At 38.3% G+C, this 22891-nt stretch overlaps 2 protein-coding genes across 3 annotated transcripts; both read left to right on the top strand.

Annotated features, from left to right (window-relative positions):
* Positions 1-820: 820 nt before the first annotated feature.
* Positions 821-19400, top strand: LOC131785406 (protein sidekick-1-like). 2 transcript variants are annotated; one of them, XM_066164316.1, is made up of 8 exons: positions 821-1154; positions 2268-2322; positions 2991-3290; positions 4170-4450; positions 15794-15997; positions 16807-16861; positions 17631-17936; positions 19016-19400. In XM_066164316.1, the coding sequence occupies exons 1-8, from the start codon at positions 837-839 to the stop codon at positions 19309-19311; spliced, it is 1815 nt and encodes a 604-aa protein (XP_066020413.1). In that variant the 5' UTR covers positions 821-836; the 3' UTR covers positions 19312-19400. The 2 variants fall into 2 exon arrangements, with proteins under 2 accessions (XP_066020413.1, XP_066020414.1); XM_066164317.1 differs by lacking the exon at positions 17631-17936.
* On the top strand, positions 10773-14574 carry LOC136279890 (receptor-type tyrosine-protein phosphatase S-like). Its single transcript, XM_066164319.1, has 4 exons — positions 10773-11101; positions 12205-12259; positions 12937-13236; positions 14118-14574. The coding sequence occupies exons 1-4, from the start codon at positions 10784-10786 to the stop codon at positions 14426-14428; spliced, it is 984 nt and encodes a 327-aa protein (XP_066020416.1). The 5' UTR covers positions 10773-10783; the 3' UTR covers positions 14429-14574.
* Positions 19401-22891: the final 3491 nt, after the last annotated feature.

Genomic DNA, 22891 nt, shown 5'->3' with positions numbered 1-22891 from the left:
GTGCTCTAACCGCATCCTGCGTTCTTTTCATCAATACAGAGCACAGTCGAGGCTTTTCTATTTGTTTTATTACAAAGAATCCTTTAAATTCCCTTCGCATTACTTTCAATTTTCAAAACAAACTCTATTTCCAAAGCAAATCACAGAGTATTAATGTGGTTACCAGTGGTACCAAGTAGCTATGCATTTCATTCAACTTATCCCCACAGTTGATCATGAGGCATAAAAAATCATCTTCACAGCGCATGAACGTAGGTTGAAGTTATCATATTTCAGGGGACAACTTTGTTGCCTGTTTATATGGAAGTGTTGGTCACTTTTTTGTGCTAAAACTCCCGCAAAACCTTTATTCGTTCTAGCATTTTTCCACATCGCGGGTTCGAAGCGGGCAAATCGAGCCTAAACTGCTCGAACGGGTAGTCAATCAACCACAATATTCATTAAACCTTGCTCACTCGCGGGGTAAACCCTATGATATGGGAGTTTACGGATGTCAAAGCGGAGATCATGAGGTAAACAATCTGAGCAGATGCCTTTTTGTCACGTCCGCAAGAATCAACTTTTCCAATGCTTTTGTTATCTCATCAGTGGGAATGAATTCCAGTGAAGGCGTTCATAATTTATTTCCCATCGTAAAATATGATCGGACTTGAAGTGTAAATGCGCTTTCGATAACAAAAGTTCGGCTTAAATTCTGAAAGAGGTGAGAGCAATTATTTATATGTGTCACTTGTCTTCTAATTTGAGCTTTTAAGAGCTGTCACTTATGGTAATTTCCCTAAATATCTGATGCTCTCTGTCATTAATAACGTGAGAAGAATATCATTCATATCGTCATGCTCAAATACTTGGTATTTCTCAAGTTGGTTTTAGTTTTTGTTCAGCACAAACTGATATTTGCAATTCAGCCCACCACAAAGAACAACCATGTTTTAGCCGGCCATGTTTTTCAAGCCTTTACTGCAACAGACTGGTTCAACTGTCTACAAACCTGCCATGATGATCCAAGATGCTTCTCGTACAACTACCAGAGATCGGCAGAAGCCAACGGTCTGTGTGAATTGAATGACTGTGGAGTTGAAGACTTTTGCGACAGAGAAGGGTCTCTCTTTCACTCCCCAGGATTTGTGTTTCAGCAGATAAGGACGAGTAAAGTGAGTGCTGTATTAAGTAAATATTAAGTAAGGTTGTAATTCTGATGTAGTAGTCGACTTCATTTGTTGCAGTTCAAAGCTCAAACTAGCTTTCATTTTAGCCAGCAAGTACAGTCACAGGTTTAATTTTATTTATTTTGAATTCAATTTTCTGTGAGGCTGCTAAAGCCAGGGACGTTACTATTTGTTAGTCAAAATAATTTCACATTCTACGAAAGCTCATGGGATCATGGGTATCTCAAACACGAAACCTATTTTCCAACCACTTCGGTTTTTTTCTACCAGAAATAAAGACTTCCTCTTTTAATTCTTCATTTTAGGAATGCAAACATGTTTGTCTTTCTGCTAATTTCCATGCACTTTTAATACGCTTCTTCTAAACAAAAATCCCCTTTATTTTCTCCAGGAAGCGTTTTAAATCTAAGACGTTTTATAGACACCCTTCCTTCTTCAATCTATCTATTAATTTCATTATTTGCTGGCTTAAGTTTTATTTGATCAGTTAAACCAATGTTTATATTACATAAAATTGCAGAGAAATACGTCCGCTCGGTGCTTTTGCTCTTGAGTTTTCTGTTTGAAAGTTTGCCTAAATTGTTTATCACTGCTGTCGGAAGCGTTAGCTAATAGAATATATCGGCTTTTTCACATGCCTTGTCTTAGTCATGTTAATTATCATTTGTTCAAACATGTTCAAACGATATCCAGGTGTCAATTTGCCTTGTCTTTGCGTTAAGCTCTAAATATTCTTATCCAATTTTGTGTATAGAAAAACCAGAATTTATTTTCAATTTTTTGTTTCGATATTCTCTGAAGAAGTTTTTTTTACAAAGCTGATAAACAAAGACTTTTTAGCGAACATATTCTTGTCAATCATCTGGATACTTTTTTAACATTACCATTACTGAAGGCTCAGTCAGACGCTAAGCTAAATCATATGAAGAGGAGCCGCATATATTGGAGATTACTCAAAAAGTTATTTGCATAATTATCGGCTTGAAATTAAACATTGGTTATTAAAACGTAGTTTTGTACAAGCGTTTATTTGAAAAGCTTTATCTCACCTATGTCTAATTTTTGATGTTCTTTTAATCTAAAACTTATATCCCGCAGACTGACGAGTGTGCCGCTTCAGAGAAGGAAAACATCTGCGCATTGAATGACTCAGGTGACCAATTTAATTCTCTTAAAAACTCGCCATGCAATTTACATAATTGAAGGCTAGAAAAATAGTCAGTTGTTGGTTAATTACTGCTAAAAGCTAGTTTTAACTTTATGTTTGATCTGATTAAACCAGCCTCATTTTCCAGACCTATTACGAATCCGAAGCAAACGGTTTTTGAGGACTGACACCCTCATACCTTGTCGGAAATATGACCGCAGCGCATAAAGGGAAGGCTGTGTAAAAACACTGTCAATTATGAAATAGCTTAAAAACTACGGGCGCCCTGATTGGTCAAAATATATCGCTCCGATAAACTCATAGACAATTAAAAATTTTCCCATTTTTGCTAAAGCAATAAATCGCTCTTTCTATCGGTTGCCGGCCAAATAAACCACTTGCAAAGTTAGAAGACTACGTGGTAAGTTTGTAGGATAGTTGGGCCGCTACTATCAACTAAACACCAAAGCCACACAAATGAAGCAAGACAAATTTTAGCATCCAACAAGAACCTGAGAGGTGCGGGTTTGAATTCCGTTGAAACCTGTATTTTTGCAGGCTTTTTTTCTAACAGATTTTCTTAGTATCCAGCTCAGCTGCGAAGATCAATTTTTACACTTGACACTTTAGACTTTAGAAATTATAATGCTAATAGAACTATGTCTCCATTTCAGTTCCCACGATTCCGCCTCAAAATGTTAAAGAGGTGAACAAGACGATAACCAGTCTTTTCATCACGTGGGATGTTGTACCAACCAATCAGAATCTCGAACTGATCCCAGAATATAAAGTGATTTACTCCTTAAAGTCCGGTAAGAAGGACATTCATGGGAGTGAGGTTACAGCTTCCACGGTTTATATCAACCTTACAGGGTTAAAAATACACAGAAAGTACAACATAACAGTGTTAGCATTCAATCAATGTGGGGATGGTCCTTCCAGCGCGATGCTTTCAGCAAAGACAGACGAAGACAGTAAGTTTTAACATGATGTTTTACATTGTATCAATCTCTGTTGCTGTTCGCTATCTAACTGCATACCTACCCCCAAGCTACCTGCCTACCATCCTTTCTATCTAAATGTTTACCCCTTCTTTTCTCTGCTTTCTGCAAATGTACTTTCGAAACAAGCGTTGCAGGAGGAGGATAGCTCTGACTGAAGAGCTGCGTTCCATCACATGATCAGAAGTTGAACCTAACTACCGACCTCCCCACCTATCTACCTACCTAACCATTCCTTCTCTACCTACCTTCTTATCTATTCATTTACTTTCCATCCTGTCGCAACTCAGCTACCTACCAACCTATCTACGTCTCCATGTTCCTACCGACTCGCCTGCCTCCCTGCTTACCCACCTATGGTCGCCTACCCACCTACTGTCCCTCTCTGCTTCCTTCCCACCCCCACCCCCACCCACTTATATACCCACTCCCCCATCTAATCGTCCGCCTATGTACCCACCAACCTTCCTATCTAACGACTGGCCCACCTTTCTAAGTTAGTACTTAACACCGACTTCCATGCTCACAAACCGGCAACCTACCTACTCGCTAGTGAATAAAGGAGGCAAGTTCCTGAAGAAACTGTGGTGCTGCGTCTGTGGGAGAGTAACATGGTAATTTAGTATTATCAACTGAGTTGGTAACGTAAATTAGCCACCGTAAAGAGTTTCAAAGCTGGCGTTTCGAGCGCTAACCCTTCGTCAGAGCGAATGACGATAATACTTAGGTACTACCAGCCAATGTACCAATCTACCTACATAGCCATTACTTACCGCTTGCCTGCTCACCTGCTTACTTTCTGAACTGATCAATTGCGTTACATTCTGATGCCTCTGTTTCTATACATTTAAGGACCCAAAGCAGCACCCCAAAATTTATCAGCTGAGAGAAAGAACTCAACAAGCATATTGGTCAGTTGGGATAGAGTACCAAATGGTAAACGAGATGGGACAATCATAAGTTACAGGGTGAATTATACCCGATCAAAGGAGGGAGCAAAAAGAATGAGTAAAGAAGTAGACAAAGCAAAGCGGTTACTCTTGTTGACAAACTTAGAGGCGGATTCAGAATACGAAATAACAGTGTCGGCGTCAACTAGTAAAGGGTACGGACCGGCCAGTGAACCTGTTAAGGTGAATGGAACATAAGTACCGCTAGTTTCAATTCCAGTATCAGTGTACTTTGGAGATATTTAAAGGTTATCAGTTCGTTTATAAACCCTACCGCCAAAATTTTCTTACATAAAGCGTCGATTGCTGAGTTTTTAATGTTTCGTATCACAAACATAAAAATAAAGGAGACTGATGTCTCTAATTTAAGCTATAGAAGTTTAAAGTGGTAATGTTTTAATAAACTTAAGATAGCAAAATTCACGTTTTATACTTTTTGGGTAATTTCTGGTTTATAAAGAGTATTTCTTCGTTGTATTCTTACAGTTGTGTCAGGCCTTTTCGGATCATTGTGTTGGGTATCTACACGTTTGTGATTTTTAATGTTTTTTAGAATATCTTGTAGTCTTTGCGCAAGTCTTGTGAGCCTTGTTTTGTCCTGCGATACAAGTGCACACATATAGTTCCGCTTTTAAGTGATTTGTCCTTGACTGCTATAATGGGGCTTAATGTCGGACAGTAATCGCCACCATTAGTCGTGTTTGAGTTCGTCTACCGACCTTACTTTAAGTCCTCAACTTGAGCTTTTGGTTAGGTTTTAGTTCTCGAAGATCGATTGTTTTCTTGGCTTGATGTATCGAGTACTTTGTTGTTCATTTCGAAAGTCTAGTGAAATTGCTTGAGATAGTCCTCTAGAGAGATGTTTATCTACCAAAGTCAGTGTTCCCGCAAGCCCCCACTTGCCTACTGACAGGATAGTAAAGAGCGTTTACTTAAGGCTAAATTAGGTATTGAGAAAAAAGCGGCGGTTGACCCGAATAAAAGTTCTTGATCAGACTCTTGATGCCTCTCGTTTGCACGCTGTGTTCGAGCCAGTTTACCACAACAGTCCAACAAAATATACAAGTTAGCTCTAGATTATTTTGCTGGATTTTCAATTGGCGCCCTTCTGTGTGCGAGTTCCAGCGCTAAATGGTCATATAACAAAATGCTTATTGACTGAGTTTTGTTAGACCAGACCAGAATAATATGTGGCTCGAGGTAATGCCGTACGGACAGAGTTCACCTCGAGCCAAAAATATTCCTTCCCGGCCCTCCCGCTCACTCATTAAGTACATAAAATGTGGTTGGCTTCAGGGCCTAAGGTGGCGCCTCCAAATATTAGCGCAGTGAGAGTGAATTCGTCCTGTGTACTGGTCTCCTGGGAAAGGATACCCAGTGGTAAACGACGGGGCTTGATACAGAAATACAGAGTAAATATTACATCAAAGATCCCCAACGAAACAACAAGTCGCGAAGTACAAGCGCCAACACAGTATCTGGAGATCGTTGGCATAAATGTGGACTCAAAATTTACCATTACTGTGGAGGCTGCGAATAGCAAAGGATTTGGACCAGTCAGTGAGCCTGTTAATATAACTGCTGTTCCGTAACAACATCCTTGGAACAATTTAGGATACCAAACGTGATGATCTGTGAAATTTTTTTAATGCACAGGGTACAATAAAGGAATTATTGCCAATGGCAGTTATGGTCGATTTTCCTCCATTTCACGTGTACTTCTGTAAATGGTCTGATAAAAACCGTAGACTGTTACATACGATAATGGTTAATAATCGTCAGCTTTGTAAAAAATTGCAAAAGTAATTATCACCATACAGTTACTTGTTGTGGGTAAACGTCCCGGAACAATTTTCGGTGGAAAGGTAAGAACTATTTAAAAGATGATGTAATTAAGGCAAGAAATGCTGATGTTTAGTTCTTAAGCGAGGTATGTATTACGCTGTAAATCAATTTTTATTAAAACGAATAAAAGTCTTATGTCAAATGAAACACATTTACAAGTTTGACAGGGTTAAATGAAGAGTTTAAGATGTAAGCCTTCATTTCAGTTCCTGGGACTCCGTCACAAAATGTCACCTTTGTGAACAATACCGCCAAAAGCATATACATCTCATGGGATGTCCTACCAACCAATCACACATATGAGGAAATTTTTAGCCTACGTGTAACCGTGCCCTCCCTCCCCTCCCTCCCCCCCCTCCCCCCCCCCCCATACGTACTGTAGGAAATTTTAGGACAAAACGTTGAATACTCTGCCATCGTAGGAAGTCGATCTCCACAAGCAGAAAGAAAAATAAATAGTGTTTCCTCGGTTCATTTCAACCTTACAGGATTAGTTGTGCAAAAAAGTTCGAAATCAAAGTTTTGGCCTACCACCAGTGTGGGAATGGTCCGTCAAGTGAGGTCCTCCTTGCGTAAAAAGATTAGCAAAGTGAGTAATATATTAAATCGTTTCTTTCGAAGCTTCTCGAATGATTTCTGAACCAGAAAATAGTTTTTTCTTCTCTGTAAACTGGAGGATTCTTTAGGTTACCTTATGTTTTCGTAGCCACGCTTGTTTATTATGTCAAACAAACGTCGCAAACTGACGGTAGTTAATAAAATGTATTTTGCCTCAGGTGCCTAAGATGCCACCAAATATTGCAACATAAAGGGTAAATTTATCCTTTATACTGGTCACCTGATGCAGAATACCATTTAATAGAGGATTGGTTGTAACACAGAGATACAGAATAAATGTTATATCAGGAAACACGAAAAAAGCCAAAAGTCACGAAACCAAAGTCCAACAACGTATTTGGAGATCGTTGCCTTTCACGAGAACTCATAATTTACCATTACAATGAAGGCTGCAAATGGCAAAGGATTTTTAGCCTTTTAATATTTTTTTCGCTATTCGGACTTACTATTCTATACATAGTAAAAGAAACGAGTAATATCCATGGGTCTTCACTCAGGAATGCGTGCTCAAAATGGAAGTTTATTGTCACATTTAGTCATCTTTTGCGCTTGGTTTTGTTTGTCTTAAGGTACGTTTTGGTAATAGTCAGCTTGGCCACATAAATAAGATCAGACATGTTGGTAAAGACAGATCCATGGTTGCGCTAAGATTGAAAAGTTAAGAATAATTATTTTCTTTCATTGATTCTTAAATGATGCATTGGGTACACGAATTACAATACTGTGTAATACACGACGATTTACATTTGGTTACTACCGCTACTGCTACACAAATAAAGAATTCCTCTTCGGACAGTACCCTGTAAATTCTAATCAAAGTCCATTCCTTTGATTGCACAATTCATGTCAGTGGTTACATTTGGGATGGTTTGGGTGGAATTCATTATCCTCTGATGTCACTAGTTGGAAGCACAATGGTCGGAAAATATAGACTGTATTGCAGGCCTTTATTCTCGGCGAGCGAGTGCTTACCATTCCGATTGAGTTTTGTAGCTACCATGTATAGTTACTTAGATCGGGGAAAGCCTGGAGCGAACAAATCACCTTATGCCCTCACACTTGTTTGTAATTCTTACACCTCCCGCCTATTTTTCTCTTCGTTGTACACCTCTTTGAAGCGCGTCAGGTTTTTTTCGATCTTACAAATTCACTATGGCTGCCTCTGTCAATAATGTAATCAATCAGAACATTTATCACTCGCCCGCCAGAAAACATGCCCTCCTCGTGGGTTATGTGAAACACTAAATTTTACAACGCTGGCAAAATGTTCCTCTACTTCAAAGTCATATTAGAACTATCACTGAATTGCTCAAGTGATTATTTTGCTTTTCTTTTCATTCTGTTGGGAGTATAGGGCCAGGTGCTACTTAATCATCTAAATTATTGGGTCTCAGCGTCAGTCTTGTGTTATCCTTAGTGCGTGTTGTGGCTGTAGTTAACTTCTTTGACCCCTGAACGCTTACTCCAGTGTGTTTGACATTCAAATCACCTTTGGACAACTGTCGATCGATTAAATGAAAAGGCTTTGTTCACTTGAGTTCAAGAAATACGTTTTATAATCACAGAGAAGTCATCTTCAGCCAATATACGAAATCGAAAGAAACCATTGCTGTTTTACTTAAAGTTTTGTCAAAAATTTTAATAGAAGAGACCGCTTGCGTTTTTATTTTAATTTTTCAGCGCTTTATTTTATTTTATTTGCCCTTCCTTTTGCTTTTCTTCTCAAATAGACAATGCACATCCCTAAACTACTGATATTAATTTTCGAATATTGTAATAGGGATTTTGAAAACTAAAAGACTGAATCACAAGGAAAGCAGAGACAAGAGCATACGGCATTGTGCCACCGCAATAACATGTGTCTTAGCTGGGATAAAATGTAAGTTTACTTTTAATGCCTCACATACATCTACGCATCCAAACTCAGGACTTTCATTTCCTATTGCAGTTTTCCTTCCCTGAAATTCTTTGTTGCTTCATCATAATAAAGGCGCCCAACTTAACCGCAATTGAAATGAACATGCAACCAATTAATACTTACCTTAATTTTTCTTATCTGTTGAAAAACAAAGCCGGATGAGTAGATAAGTACCTCATCTCTGTCGCACACGCATCCACTCAGGAAAAAACATTGAAACACTTTCTTTTGGAGTCTGATTAAGATTTAGTGGCACAGCGCTCAAGTGCAAGAAGTAAGCCAAGTTTATTGCAGGCAACTAATTAACATTTGGTCAAAGATTTCTCATCTAAGCTTGGTCACCCTTACTCATGCTTTCGTCACGCATTCAAATACTTGTCAAATACTCCACAACTACGATGTGAAAATCAATAAGCAAGACCTCGTTGTATTTCTAAACGAACACACGAGTGACCGCGAGTGACCACGAGTGACCACGAATGACAAAGAGTGACTACGAGTGACTGCGAGTAACTACGAGTGACCACGAATGTCTACGAGTGACCAGAATCCAAAATGACTACGCTTAATCACTAGTTCTAAGTCATTAAAATATTTGGCGACATCGTTCCCTCAAGAGAGAGGGTGGAAGAGAGAGGACCCGCGGAACGAGGTTGAATCTTTGGCTGACATCATAATTTCGTCGTCAATACGTCTTTTCATCGAATAGTCATGATTCAACCATAAATAAAAATCATTTCCTTCCTTTCCAAAGGGTAGATCCCCGACGGCAATTTCGCTGTCAAAAAAATATAACGTTGTTAATTCGTGCCCTCCCTCTCGAGTATCCCACTTCCCACTTTTCGGTCTCTCGTATCCCCTCTAGAATGAATGGAAGAAACGAAAGGAGGGAGGGGGCCAGGGGGAACCAAGAGAGAAAGGGAGCAGCATAAACAAAAAAAGGAAATAGGAAAGATTAAAGGCGCAATAAAGATATTTAGTCATTTGATCTTAGAAATGTATAACAAATAACAAATAGAGAAGCCCTAACTGTTCCATGTTTTGTTGTGAAACATTCAAGAAGTGGGGAGAAACACTCGACCACGTCTCGTGTTCCTCACTACACTTCTTTCGTGCTCTAACCGCATCCTGCGTTCTTTTCAACAATACAGAGCACAGTCAAGGCTTTTCTATTTGTTTTATTACAAAGAATCCTTTAAATTCCCATCGCATTACTTTCAATTTTCAAAACAAACTCTATTTCCAAAGCAAATCACAGAGTATTAATGTGGTTACAAGTGGTACCAAGTAGCTATGCATTTCATTCAACTTATCCTCACAGTTGATCATGAGACATAAAAAAATCATCTTCGCAGTGCATGAACGTAGGTTGAAGTTATCATATTTCAGGGGACAACTTTGTTGCCTGTTTATATGGAAGTGTTGGTCACTTTTTTGTGCTAAACTCCCGCAAAACCTTTATTCGTTCAAGCATTTTTCCACATCGCGGGTTCGAAGCGGGCAAATTGAGCCTAAACTGCTCGAACGGGTAGTCAATCAACCACAATATTCATTAAACCTTGCCCACTCGCGGGGTAAACCCTATGATATGGGAGTTTATGGATGTCAAAGCGGAGATCATGAGGTAAACAATCTGAGCAGATGCTTTTTTGTCACGTCTGCAAGAATCAAGCTTTTCCAGTGATTTTGTTATCTCATCAGTGGGGATGAATTCCAGTGAAGGCGTTCGTAATTTATTTCCTATCGTAAAATATGGTCGGACTTGAAGTGCAAATGCGCTTTCGATAACAAAAGTTCGGCTTAAATTCTGAAAGAGGTAAAAGCAATTATTTATATGAGTCACTTGTCTTTGCGTTTGAGCAATTTTTTTTTAAAATAGAAAATTTGGAGATCACCTGCTGCGATTTTTAATATCTTTGCGGTGTATTAAGTTTCTGGAGACGAGAGTGAATTATTTGAAGTGGGATGAAAAATAATATTTAGAAGCGTTAAAACGTAAACAAAATGAGTTGACTTCAGAAAAAAGACATTGGCCAATTAATTTGAGCTTTTAAGAGCTGTCACTTATGGTAATTCCCTAAATATCTGATGCTCTCTGTCATTAATAACGTGAGAAGAATATCATTCATATCGTCATGCTCAAATACTTGGTATTTCTCAAGTTGGTTTTGGTTTTTGCTCAGCACAAACTGATATTTGCAATTCAGCCCATCACACAGAACGACCATGTTTTAACCGACCGTGTTTTTCAAGCCTTTACTGCAACAGACTGGTTCAACTGTCTACAAACCTGTCATGATGATCCAAGGTGCATCTCGTACAACTACCAGAGATCGGCAGAAGCCAACGGTCTGTGTGAATTGAATGACTGTGGAGTTGAAGACTTTTGCTACAGAGAAGGGTCTATCGTTTACTCTCCAGGATTTGTGTTTCAGCAGATAAGGACGAGTAAAGTGAGTGCTGTATTAAGTAAAACAAGGTTGTAATTCTGATGTAGTAGTCGACGTCATTTGTTGCAGTTCGCAGCTCAAACTAGCTTTAATTTTAGCAAGCAAATACAATCACAGGTTTAATTTTATTTATCTTGAATTCGATTTTCTATGAGGCAGCTAAAGCCGGGGACATTTCTGTTTGTTGGTCAAAATAATTTTACATTCTACGAAAGCTCATGGGATCATGGGTATCTCAAGCACGAAACCTATTTTCCATCTACTTCGGTTTTTTTCTACCAGAAATAAAGACTTCCTCTTTTAATTCTTCATTTTAGGAGTGCAAACATGTTTGTCTTTCTGCTAATTTCCATGCACTTTTAATACGTTTCTTCTAAACAAAAATCCCCTTTATTTTCTCCAGGAAGCGTTTTAAATCTAAGAAGTTTTATAGACACCCTTCCTTCTTCAATCTATGTATTAATTTCATTATTTGCTGGCTTAAGTTTTATTTGATCAGTTAAACCAATGTTTATATTACATAAAATTGCAGAGAAATACGTCCGCTCGGTGCTTTTGCTCTTGAGTTTTCTGTTTGAAAGTTTGCCTAAATTGTTTATCACGGCTGTCGGAAGCGTTAGCTAATAGAATATATCGGCTTTTTCACATGCCTTGTCTTAGTCATGTTAATTATCATTTGTTCAAAAATGTTCAAACGATATCCAGGTGTCAATTTACCTTGCCTTTGCGTTAAGCTCTAAATATTCTTATCCAATTTTGTGTATAGAAAAACCAGAATTTATTTTCAATTGTTTGTTTCGATATTCTCTGAAGAAGTTTATTTTTTACAAAGCTGATAAGACTTTTTAGCGAACATATTCTTGTCAATCATCTGGATATTTTTTTAAAATTACCATTACTGAAGGCTCAGTCAGACGTTAAGCTAAATCCTTTGAGGAGGAGCCGCATACATTGGAGATTACTCAAAAAGTTATTTGCATAATTATCGGCTTGAAATTAAACATTGGTTATTAAAACGTAGTTTTGTACAAACGTTATTTGAAAAGCTTTATCTCACCTATGTCTAATTTTCGATGTTCTTTTAATCTAAAACCTATATCCCGCAGACTGACGAGTGTGCCGCTTCACAGAAGGAAAACATCTGCGCACTGAATGACTCAGGTGACCAATTTAATTCTCTTAAAAACTCGCCATGCAATTTACAGAATTGAAGGCTAGAAAAATATTGAGTTGTTGGTTAATTACTACTAAAAGCTAGTTTTAACTTTATGTTTGATCTGATTAAACCAGCCTCATTTTCCAGACCTATTACGAATCCGAAGCAAACGCTTTTTGAAGACTGACACCTTCATTACCTTGTCGGAAATATGACCGCAGCGCATAAAGGGAAGGCTGTGTAAAAACACCGTCAATTATGAAATAGCTTAAAAACTACGGGTGCCCTGATTGGTCAAAATATATCGCTCCGATAAACTCATAGACAATTAAAAATTTTCCCATTTTTGTTAAAGCAATAAATCGCTCATTCTATCGGTTGCCGGCCAAATAAGCCACTTGCAAAGTTAGAGGACTACGTGGTAAGTTTGTAGGATAGTTGGGCCGCTACTATCAACTAAACACCAAAGCCACACAAATGAAGCAAGACAAATTTTAGCATCCAACTAGAACCTGAGAGGTGCGGGTTTGAATTCCGTTGAAACCTGTATTTTTGCAGGCTTTTTTTCTAACAGATTTTTTTAGTATCCAGCTCAGCTGCGAAGATCAATTTTTACACTTGATGGTAATTTACTTTAGACTTGAGAAATTATAATGCTAATAGAACTATGTCTCCATTTCAGTTCCCACGATTCCGCCTCAAAATGTTAAAGAGGTGAACAAGACGATAACCAGTCTTTTCATCACGTGGGATGTTGTACCAACCAATCAGAATCTCGAACTGATCCCAGAATATAAAGTGATTTACTCCTTAAAGTCCGGTAAGAAGGACATTCATGGGAGTGAGGTTACAGCTTCCACGGTTTATATCAACCTTACAGGATTAAAAATACACAGAAGGTACAACATAACAGTGTTAGCATTCAATCAATGTGGGGATGGTCCTTCCAGCGCGATGCTTTCAGCAAAGACAGACGAAGACAGTAAGTTTTAACATGATGTTTTACATTGTATCAATCTCTGTTGCTGTTCGCTATCTAACTGCATACCTACCCCCAAGCTACCTGCCTACCATCCTTTCTATCTAAATGTTTACCCCTTCTTTTCTCTGCTTTCTGCAAATGTACTTTCGAAACAAGCGTTGCAGGAGGAGGATAGCTCTGACTGAAGAGCTGCGTTCCATCACATAATGAGAAGTTGAAACTAACTACCGACCTCCCTACCTATCTACCTACCTAAACATTCCTTCTCTACCTACCTTCTTATCTATTCATTTACTTGCCTTCCTGTCGCATCTTAGCCACCTACCAACCTATCTACGTCTCTATGTTCCTACCCACTCACCTGCCTCCCTGCTTACCCACCTATGGTCGCCTACCCACCTACTGTCCCTCTCTGCTTCCTTCCCACCCCCACCCCCACCCACTTATATACCCACTCCCCCATCTACTCGTCCGCCTATGTACCCACCAACCTTCCTATCTAACGACTGGCCCACCTTTCTAAGTAAGTACTTAACACCGACTTCCATGCTCACAAACCGGCAACCTACCTACTCACTAGTGAATAAAGGAGGCTTCTTCCTGAAGAAACTGTGGTGCTGTGTCTGTGGGAGAGTATAACATGGTAATTTGTTATTATCAACTGAGTTGATAACGTAAATTGGCCACCGTAAAGAGTTTCAAAGCTGGCGTTTCGAGCGCTAACCTTTCGTCAGAGCGAATGACGATAATACTTAAGTATTACCAGCCAATGTACCAATCTACCTACATAGCCATTACTTACCGCTTGCCTGCTCACCTGCTTACTTTCTGAACTGATCAATTGCGTTACATTCTGATGCCTCTGTTTCTATACATTTAAGGACCCAAAGCAGCACCTCAAAATTTATCAGCTGAGAGAAAGAACTCAACAAGCATATTGGTCAGTTGGGATAGAGTACCAAATGGTAAACGAGATGGGACAATCATAAGTTACAGAGTGAATTATACCCGATCAAAGCTGGGAGCGAGAACAATGAGTGAAAAAGTAGACAAAGCAAAGCGGTTACTCTTGTTGACAAACTTAGAGGCGGATCCAGAATACACAATAACAGTGTCGGCGTCAACTAGCAAAGGGTACGGACCGGCCAGTAAACCTGTTAAGGTGAAACTGAATATGTTAAGTAACACTTAGTTTCAATTCCAGAATCAGTGTACCTTTGGAGATATTTAAAAGATGACTTCATATATAAACCCTACAGCCAAAAGTTTCTTAGATAAAGCATCGATTGCTGAGTTTACATTTAATTTCGTATCACAAACATTAAAATAAAGGAGACTGATGTCTCAATTTAAGCTATAGAACTTTAAAGTGGTAATGTTTTAATAAACTTGAGGTATTAAAGTTCACGTTTTGTACTTTTTAGGCAATTTCTAGTTTATAAAGGTTATTTTTGCGTTGTATTCTTACAACTGTGTTAGGCCTTTTCGGGTCATTGTGTTGGATACCTCACGTAATCAGTTCCTGGTTTATAATTTAGAACACACAGATGTCTGGTTAATAATTAATCGCTTTAACCCTTTAACTCTCAGAAGTGATTAACATTGAACTTCTCCTTATCATATCCAAACATTATCCTGCAAACAGGTTCTAAGAAAACTAAAATCAATCAGGTAGAAGTTGTTATCTTGATCTAACACTAAATTATCACAACTAATTTACAAAGAAGTGTGTAGCAGCCAGAGAGGAGAATTAACAATCAGATCTTTGGAGTTAAAGGATTAATGTTTACTAAGGTCTACCAATAAACTGGGTAATTTCCGCTGCACAACACCCTCGCGTCAGAAATTAATCTGTAAGTCAAAAGAAATTTAATAAAGAAGAAAAAAAATTCAAATGCCTAACCAATATACTCATTAAGAATGATATACCATGAAATAAGTTTTATCAAAAAGCGATATGCAATATAGATCGTTTTAATAAAAACCGTACACGGTGACAAAACGTAGCCATTAACCGGTCAGAAGCTATTGTTAAACAATCGTCAGTTTTGAAAACTTTGCACGAGTAATTATCAAAATACATCAATAGTTTTCTGAGGCATTTCTCGAAAATAGGTCACATTAAAGGGAATGATTTAATTAAGACAAGAAATATTAAAGCTTAGTTGTTGTGTAAGTTACGTGTTATGCTGTGAACTATATTCATCAAAATAATTAAAGTTCTTTGTCAAATGAAGCTCATCGATAAACAGGTTAGAGTTTGAATAATGGCAGGTGAAGACATTGATGAAATTGCAGAAAAAATTCGCGCCCGATTTGTCAATCATTCTCGTGTTTAACGAACATCAAAGCAAACTGCAACTTTGTCCAGAGTTCAATCGCTTCATTCGTGAGGGCAGAACCCCGTCTTCTCTTCATGTTTGGAATCATGCTGTTCTTAAAAAACCTTGTTTATCTTAACGTTTTCCTTGTATTTTTAACATGTCCACCATTACGAAAATTACATCCAGTCACAGAAAATAACCGCGTATCAAACGTCGGTCATGTTTTCAAACAGTTTCACGGCACAGACTGGTTCAACTGTCTTCAAGCTTGTCACGATGAACCAAGTTGCGTCTCGTACAGCTACCAGAGGTCTGAAAACGCTAACGGTCTGTGTGAATTGAATGATTGTGGATTTGAAGACTTGTGCAACAGAGATAAGTTCCTTACTTACTCGAAGGGCTTCGTTTTCCAGCAGATAAAAACAATTATAAAGAAGGTAAGTAATGTGATCGATAAAACAAAGTTAGTTCCATGTCAAGTAATTAAAGATATTTAAGGAAGTTGTCATTTCTCCGATCAGTTTAGATTCATTATTTCTAACCCTACCATCTACTTCAATTTGATGAGAACATTTCCCTTGATCCCCGATTTTATTCATTTATTCATGATTGATAGATTTTTTAATTTATTCTAACATTTTGATATTGTTAGGAGAAAGCAAACTTAGCGTTTTATAGTATGTTCAGCATTGGCATCATAAACAAGCACTACTTAATATATAAAGTGTTCGGATAAGACTTAATGCGAATGAGGTAACAAATTCGCAAATCAAGGACAGCTTTCAGAGATAACCTTTTAGATACTGGGAAATTTGATGGTTACCTTCCATCCCATTCTTTCATTATTTATGATCAATGATTCAACTTTCAATAACTGAGGCGCTTGCATCTTTACTTGACTTGTGAAGCAGGCTTTTTGCCGATTTGTTGGCATACTTTTGTGGGATTGATTTAGCAAACCGAGCTTACTCCTTTGCTTTTATCTTAATGTTAGCACTGCCTGTATAATCTGAATTTGTGATCTTCACAAAATGAGAAAATAACGTTATTTCGCTCTGTATTCACTTCGAGCATCTGCTGTGGCAGTTAAGATTATTCAGCAGCAGGTCAAGGCATTTTCGTAGAACATTTCCGTCCTCCGTAAATTATCAAAAAATTATAGATTTGTATTCCGAAATCTCTCTTTTCTGTTCATCATCACCATTATCACAATTATATAATTATGTACTCGCTATACGCCTTTTAGGTTAACGGGTGTTTACCTTCCCACGGTAAAAACAGTTGCATTTCGGATAGATCAGGTAAGCTCTTTAATTTTCTTCTAAACTTTCCGGGCAAATTATGAGAGCAAAATTTGAAGTTTCCCAGTAAAAATAATAATTCCATGACAATATTACCTTGGGTGACAATATGTTTAGATAAAAAATAAAGTAATGAATATGAATGCTTTTGTGATGAGTGTGTTTTTCTTTCAGTAACAGCTAAAATCTTATTCAGAGACTTATTAAGAAATTGTTTATCATCAACTTTATACAAACTTGTGGCTTCTAGTCATGAAGACATGTGAATGTTAATCGTTGATGTTATATTTGTAGACTGATACTTCTACGGTATGCAGGGATGCAAAGGTCATTATATGTTTCGCACTGATTTTTCGGAAGAAAACATCGGAACAAATATTGTCTCTAAGTAAGCGTTTGCAGACGGAACTCATCTTTTTAGGATATCATCAATTTTTTTTTTTTTTTGAGGGGGGGGGGGGTTACTTTAACAAATATATCCTCATTAAGAAAACAGGATAACCCTTTATTTCAAATAGGCCCATCAGATCGTGCCTAAACTTAAGACCCGCCCGAATTCGATAAGCTGCCATAAATTTAGCAAGTGTAATGTTTCTGACCACTTGATACGATAGGCTGGTCCTAAGTCGGGAGTGTTCCAGTGCGTCAGTGATCTTTACCACTGGTGTTGAGAAGATCGCAGACGCACCAAAACATCAACGAAGAAGAAAAAGACTGAGGATCTGCTCTCGAATATTTCATTGTTAACCGAAACTAGCCTACATTTCAGTTCCCAGGACTTCTCCAAAAAATGTCACGATGGTAAACAAAACGTACAAGAGCATTTTTATCACATGGGATGCTGTGCCAACGAATCAGACAAATGACGAAATTGTCGGATATGAAGTAGAATATTCGATAATAGAAGAAGGTCAACCGGCATGGGAGAAAAGAAAAGTGTTTAGTGTTCCCGACGTACATTTCAACCTTACAGGATTAATTGTGAACAGAAGGTACGAAATCAAAGTGCGGGCCTACAACCAGTGTGGGAATGGTCCGTCAAGTGAGGTCCTCTGGGTTAAAACAGACGAGAGAAGTAAGTAACATCTTTTCATATATCATATGATCCGCACTGCCCCGCACGTGCTAAGCCGTAGATAACCATAGTGAAAGCTAGCGAGTGTAAGGCGGGACGTGTTGACTTGAGCCTGTTGGGAAAATAAACCATCCGGCCCCGCACCCACATAGCTGTTTTGCATTTTCCGAGAAAGAGGATTAAAATTGTGTACTTTTAAATAAAACAAATAATAAAGTGAGTTACACTTTACGGTGCATTCTGATTTCCTTGTTCTGCCTCGAAGATAAAAAATTGTTATGAACTACATTTGAAGTGTTCTGGCTACACGTTTGTGAATTTTTTATGTTTTTTAGAATATCTTGTGGTCTTTGCGCAAGTCTTGTGAGCCTTGTTTTGTCCTGCGATACAAGTGCACACATGTAGTTCCGCTTTTAAGTGATTTGTCCTTGACTGCTATAATGGGGCTTAATATCGGACAGTAATCGCCACCACTAGTCGTGTTTGAGTTCGTCTACCGACCTTACTTTAAGTCCTCAACTTGAGCTTTTGGTTAGGTTTTAGTTCTCGAAGATCGATTGTTTTCTTGGCTTGATGTATCGAGTACTTTGTTGTTCATTTCGAAAGTCTAGTGAGATTGCTTGAGATAGTCCTCTAGAGAGATGTTTAATCTACCAAAGTTAGTGTTCCCGCAAGCCCCCACTTGCCTGCCGACAGGATAGTAAAGAGCGTTTATTTAAGGCTAAATTAGGTATTGAGAAAAAAGCGGCGGTCGACCCGAATAAAAGTTCTTGATCAGACTCCTGATGCCTCCCGTTTGCGCTCTGTGTTCGAGCCAGTTTACCACAACATTCCAACAAAATATACAAGTTAGCTCTAGATTATTTTGCTAGATTTTCGATTGGCGCCCTTCTGTGTGCGAGTTCCAGCACTAAATGGTCATATAACAAAATGCTTATTGACTGAGTTTTGTTAGACCAGACCAGAAAAATATGTGGCTCGAGGTAATGCCGTACGGACAGAGTCCGCCTCGAGCCAAATATCTTCCTTCCCGGCCCTCCCGCTCACTCATTAAGTACATAAAATGTGGTTGGCTTCAGGGCCTAAGGTGGCGCCTCCAAATATTAGCGCAGTGAGAGTGAATTCGTCCTGTGTACTGGTCTCCTGGGAAAGGATACCCGATGGTAAACGACGGGGCTTGATACAGAAATACAGAGTAAATATTACATCAAAGATCCCCAACGAAACAACAAGTCGCGAAGTACAAGCGCCAACACAGTATCTGGAGATCGTTGGCATAAACGTGGACTCAAAATTTACCATTACTGTGGAGGCTGCGAATAGCAAAGGATTTGGACCAGTTAGTGAGCCTGTTAATATAACTGCTGTTCCGTAACAACATCCTTGGAACAATTTACGATACCAAACGTGATGATCTGTGAAATTTTTTTAATGTACAGGGTACAATAAAGGAATTATCGCCAATCGCAGTTATGGTCGATTTTTCTCCATTTCGCGTGTACGTCTGTAAATGGTCTGATAAAAACCGTAGACTGTTACATAGGATAATTGTTAATAATCGTCAGCTTTGTAAAAAATTGCAAAAGTAATTATCACCATACAGTTACTTGTTGTGGGTAAACGTCCCGGAACAATTTTCGGTGGAAAGGTAAGAACTATTTAAAAGATGATGTAATTAAGGCAAGAAATGCTGATGTTTAGTTCTTAAGCGAGGTATGTATTACGCTGTAAATCAATTTTTATTAAAAACAATAAAAGTCTTATGTCAAATGAAACACATTTACAAGTTTGACAGGGTTAAATGAAGAGTTTAAGATGTAAGCCTTCATTCCAGTTCCTGGGACTCCGCCACAAAATGTCACCTTTGTGAACAATACAGCCAAAAGCATATTCATCTCATGGGATGTCCTACCATCCAATCACACATATGAGGAAATTTTTAGCCTACGTGTAACCGTGCCCTCCCTCCCTCCCCCCTCCCCCCCCCCCCCCATACGTACTGTAGGAAATTTTAGGACACAACGTTGAATACTCTGCCATCGAAGGAAGTCGATCTCCACAAGCAGAAAGAAAAATAAATAGTGTTTCCTCGGTTCATTTTAACCTTACAGGATTAGTTGTGGAAAAAAGTTCGAAATCAAAGTTTTGGCCTACGACCAGTGTGGGAATGGTCCGTCATGTGAGGTCCTCCTTGCGTAAAAAGATTAGCAAAGTGAGTAATATATTAAATCGTTTCTTTCGAAGCTTCTCGAATGATTTCTGAACCAGAAAAATAGTTTTTGCCTCTCTGTAAACTGGAGGATTCTTTAGGTTACCTTATGTTTTCGTAGACATGCTTGTTTATTATGTAAAACAAACGTCGCAAACTGACGGTAGTTAATAAAATGTATTTTGCCTCAGGTGCCACCAAATATTGCAACATAAAGGGTAAATTTATCCTTTATACTGGTCACCTGATGCAGAATACCATTTAATAGAGGATCGGATGTAATACAGAGATACAGAATAAATGTTACATCAGGAAACACGAAAAAAGCGAAAGGCCACGAAACCAAAGTCAAACAACGTATTTGGAGATAGTTGCCTTCATGAGAACTCATAATTTACCATTACAATGAAGGCTACAAATAGCAAAGGATTTTTAGCCTTTTAATATTTTTTCGCTATTCGGACTTACTATTCTATACATAGTAAAAGAAACGAGTAACATCCATGGGTCTTCACTCAAGAATACGTGCTTAAAATGGAAGTTTATTGTCACATTTAGTCATCTTATGCGCTTGGTTTTGTTTGTCTTAAGGTATGTTTTAGTAATAGTCAGCTTGACCACCTAAATAAGATCAGACATGTTGGTAAAGACAGATCCATGGTTGCGCTAAGATTGAAAAGTTAAGAATAACTATTTTCTTTCATTGATTCCTTAATGTTGCATTGGGTACACGAATTACAACACTGTGTAACACACGACGATTTACATTTGGTAACTACTGCTACTGCTACACAAATAAAGAATTCCTCTTCGGACAGCACCCTGTAAATTCTAATCAAAGTCCGTTCCTTTGATTGCACAATTCATGTCAGTGGTTACATTTGGGATGGTTTGGGTGGAATTCATTATCCTCTGATGTCACTAGTTGGAAGCACAATGGTCGGAAAATACAGACTGTATTGAAGGCCTTTAATATCGGCGAGCGAGTGCTTATCATTCTGATTGAGTTTTGTAGCTACCATATATAGTTATTTAGATCGGGGAAAGCCTGGAGCGAATAAACCACCTTATCCCCACCCCTGCCGCCTATTTTTCTCTTCGTTGTAAACCACTTTGAAGCGCGTCAGGTTTTTCTCGATCTTACAAACTCACTATGGCTGCCTCTGTCAACAATATAATCAGTCAGAACATTTGTCACTCGCCCGCCAGAAAACATGCCCTCCTCGCGGGTTATGTGAAACACTAAATTTTACAACGCTGGCAAATGCTCCTCTACTTCAAAGTGATATTGGAATTATCACTGAATTACTCAGGTGATTATTTTGCTTTTCTTTTCATTCTGTTGGGAGTATAGGGCCAGGTGCTACTTAATCATCCAAATTAATGGGCTTTAGCGTCAGGAGTCCTGTGTTATCCTTAGTGCGTGTTGTGGCTGTAGTTAACTCCTTTGACTCCGGAACGCTTAATCCAGTGTGTTGGACATTCAAATCATCTTTGGACAACTGTCGATCGATTAAATGAAAAGGATTTGTTCACTTGAGTTCAAGAAATACGTTTTATAATCACAGAGAAGTCATCTTCAGCCAATATACGAAATCGAAAGAAACCATTGCTGTTTTACTTAAAGTTTTGTCAAAAATTTTAAGAGAAGAGTTTGCAATTTTATTTTTAATTTTTCAGCGCTTTATTTTATTTTATTTGCCTTTCCTTTTGCTTTTCTTCTCAAATAGACAATGCACATCCCTAACCTACTGATATTAATTTTCGAATAGTGTGATATGGATTTGGAAAACTAAAAGACTGAATCACAAGGAAAGCGGAGGCAAGAGCATACGGCATTGTGACACCGCAATAACATGTGTCCTAGCTGGGATAAAATGTAAGTTTACTTTTTATGCCTCTCATACATCTACGCATCCAAACTCAGGCCTTTCATTTCCTATTGCAGTTTTCCTTCCCTAAAATTCTTTGTTGCTTCATCATAATAAAGGCGCCCAACTTTACCGCAATTGAAATGAACATGCAACCAATAAATACTTACCTTAATTTTTCTTATCTGTTGAAAAACAAAGCCGGATGAGTAGATAAGTACCTCATCTCTGTCGCACAAGTCCTCAAATCCACTGTCATTCAATTCACACACACCATTTTCAGCCCCTAATCTTTGGTAGTTGTACGAGATACATTTTGGTTCGTCATAACAAGCCTGAATACAGTTCAACCAGTTTGTGGCGTATAGCTCCTTGAAAGAATGACCGGCTAAAACGCGGTTGTGGTCTGTGACAAGGTAGTTCGCCGAAATTATTTGCTGCATTAAAGCAACGTAAAAATTCAAATATATCCAGTTGGTAAACATCGTCCACTGGCAGTGGTAAACAATATTTTTTAACCGAGAATAGTCGATGGAGACTAATTAGTTGTATGTAATTTGACCGATGTAACAATTTAACTGAATGCGCATACAAATCGAATGCTAAGTAGCTTTTATCTTTTTCTCCTTTATTAAGTGCATCCGGTGAATATACAGGTGTAGTTTCCAGCTCTTCCACATAATAAGATTGCTTTTCTCTTGAGATAAACAATCAAATGACTTTTCTTCTATCATTTTACGGGAAATTTTTTGTTCTTAAAAAATGAGGAATTCAAGTGATCCTTTGATTTCTTTTTCACTTGTCGAAACTTTCAATCCAATCTTTCTCGTTCCACGCACGATAGACCTTTTAAAGCAATCAGGGCGCACGTCCTT

The sequence above is a fragment of the Pocillopora verrucosa genome, chromosome 3, assembly GCF_036669915.1.
Source record: "Pocillopora verrucosa isolate sample1 chromosome 3, ASM3666991v2, whole genome shotgun sequence".
Taxonomy (NCBI): Eukaryota; Metazoa; Cnidaria; class Anthozoa; order Scleractinia; family Pocilloporidae; genus Pocillopora; species Pocillopora verrucosa.
The sequence above is the reverse complement of the archived record's forward strand: the minus strand, read 5'-3'. Positions and strand labels throughout refer to the sequence as shown.

What these genes read in the sequence shown, in the direction of transcription:
- LOC131785406 (XM_066164316.1), top strand. Translation starts at nt 837, where the DNA reads ATGCTCAAATACTTGGTATTTCTCAAGTTGGTTTTAGTTTTTGTTCAG. An exon ending in AGCAGATAAGGACGAGTAAA is followed by an intron (nt 1,155 to 2,267) that starts GTGAGTGCTGTA and finishes TATATCCCGCAG; the next exon opens with ACTGACGAGTGTGCCGCTTC. An exon ending in CTGCGCATTGAATGACTCAG is followed by an intron (nt 2,323 to 2,990) that starts GTGACCAATTTA and finishes TCTCCATTTCAG; the next exon opens with TTCCCACGATTCCGCCTCAA.
- LOC136279890 (XM_066164319.1), top strand. Translation starts at nt 10,784, where the DNA reads ATGCTCAAATACTTGGTATTTCTCAAGTTGGTTTTGGTTTTTGCTCAG. An exon ending in AGCAGATAAGGACGAGTAAA is followed by an intron (nt 11,102 to 12,204) that starts GTGAGTGCTGTA and finishes TATATCCCGCAG; the next exon opens with ACTGACGAGTGTGCCGCTTC. An exon ending in AGCAAAGACAGACGAAGACA is followed by an intron (nt 13,237 to 14,117) that starts GTAAGTTTTAAC and finishes TATACATTTAAG; the next exon opens with GACCCAAAGCAGCACCTCAA.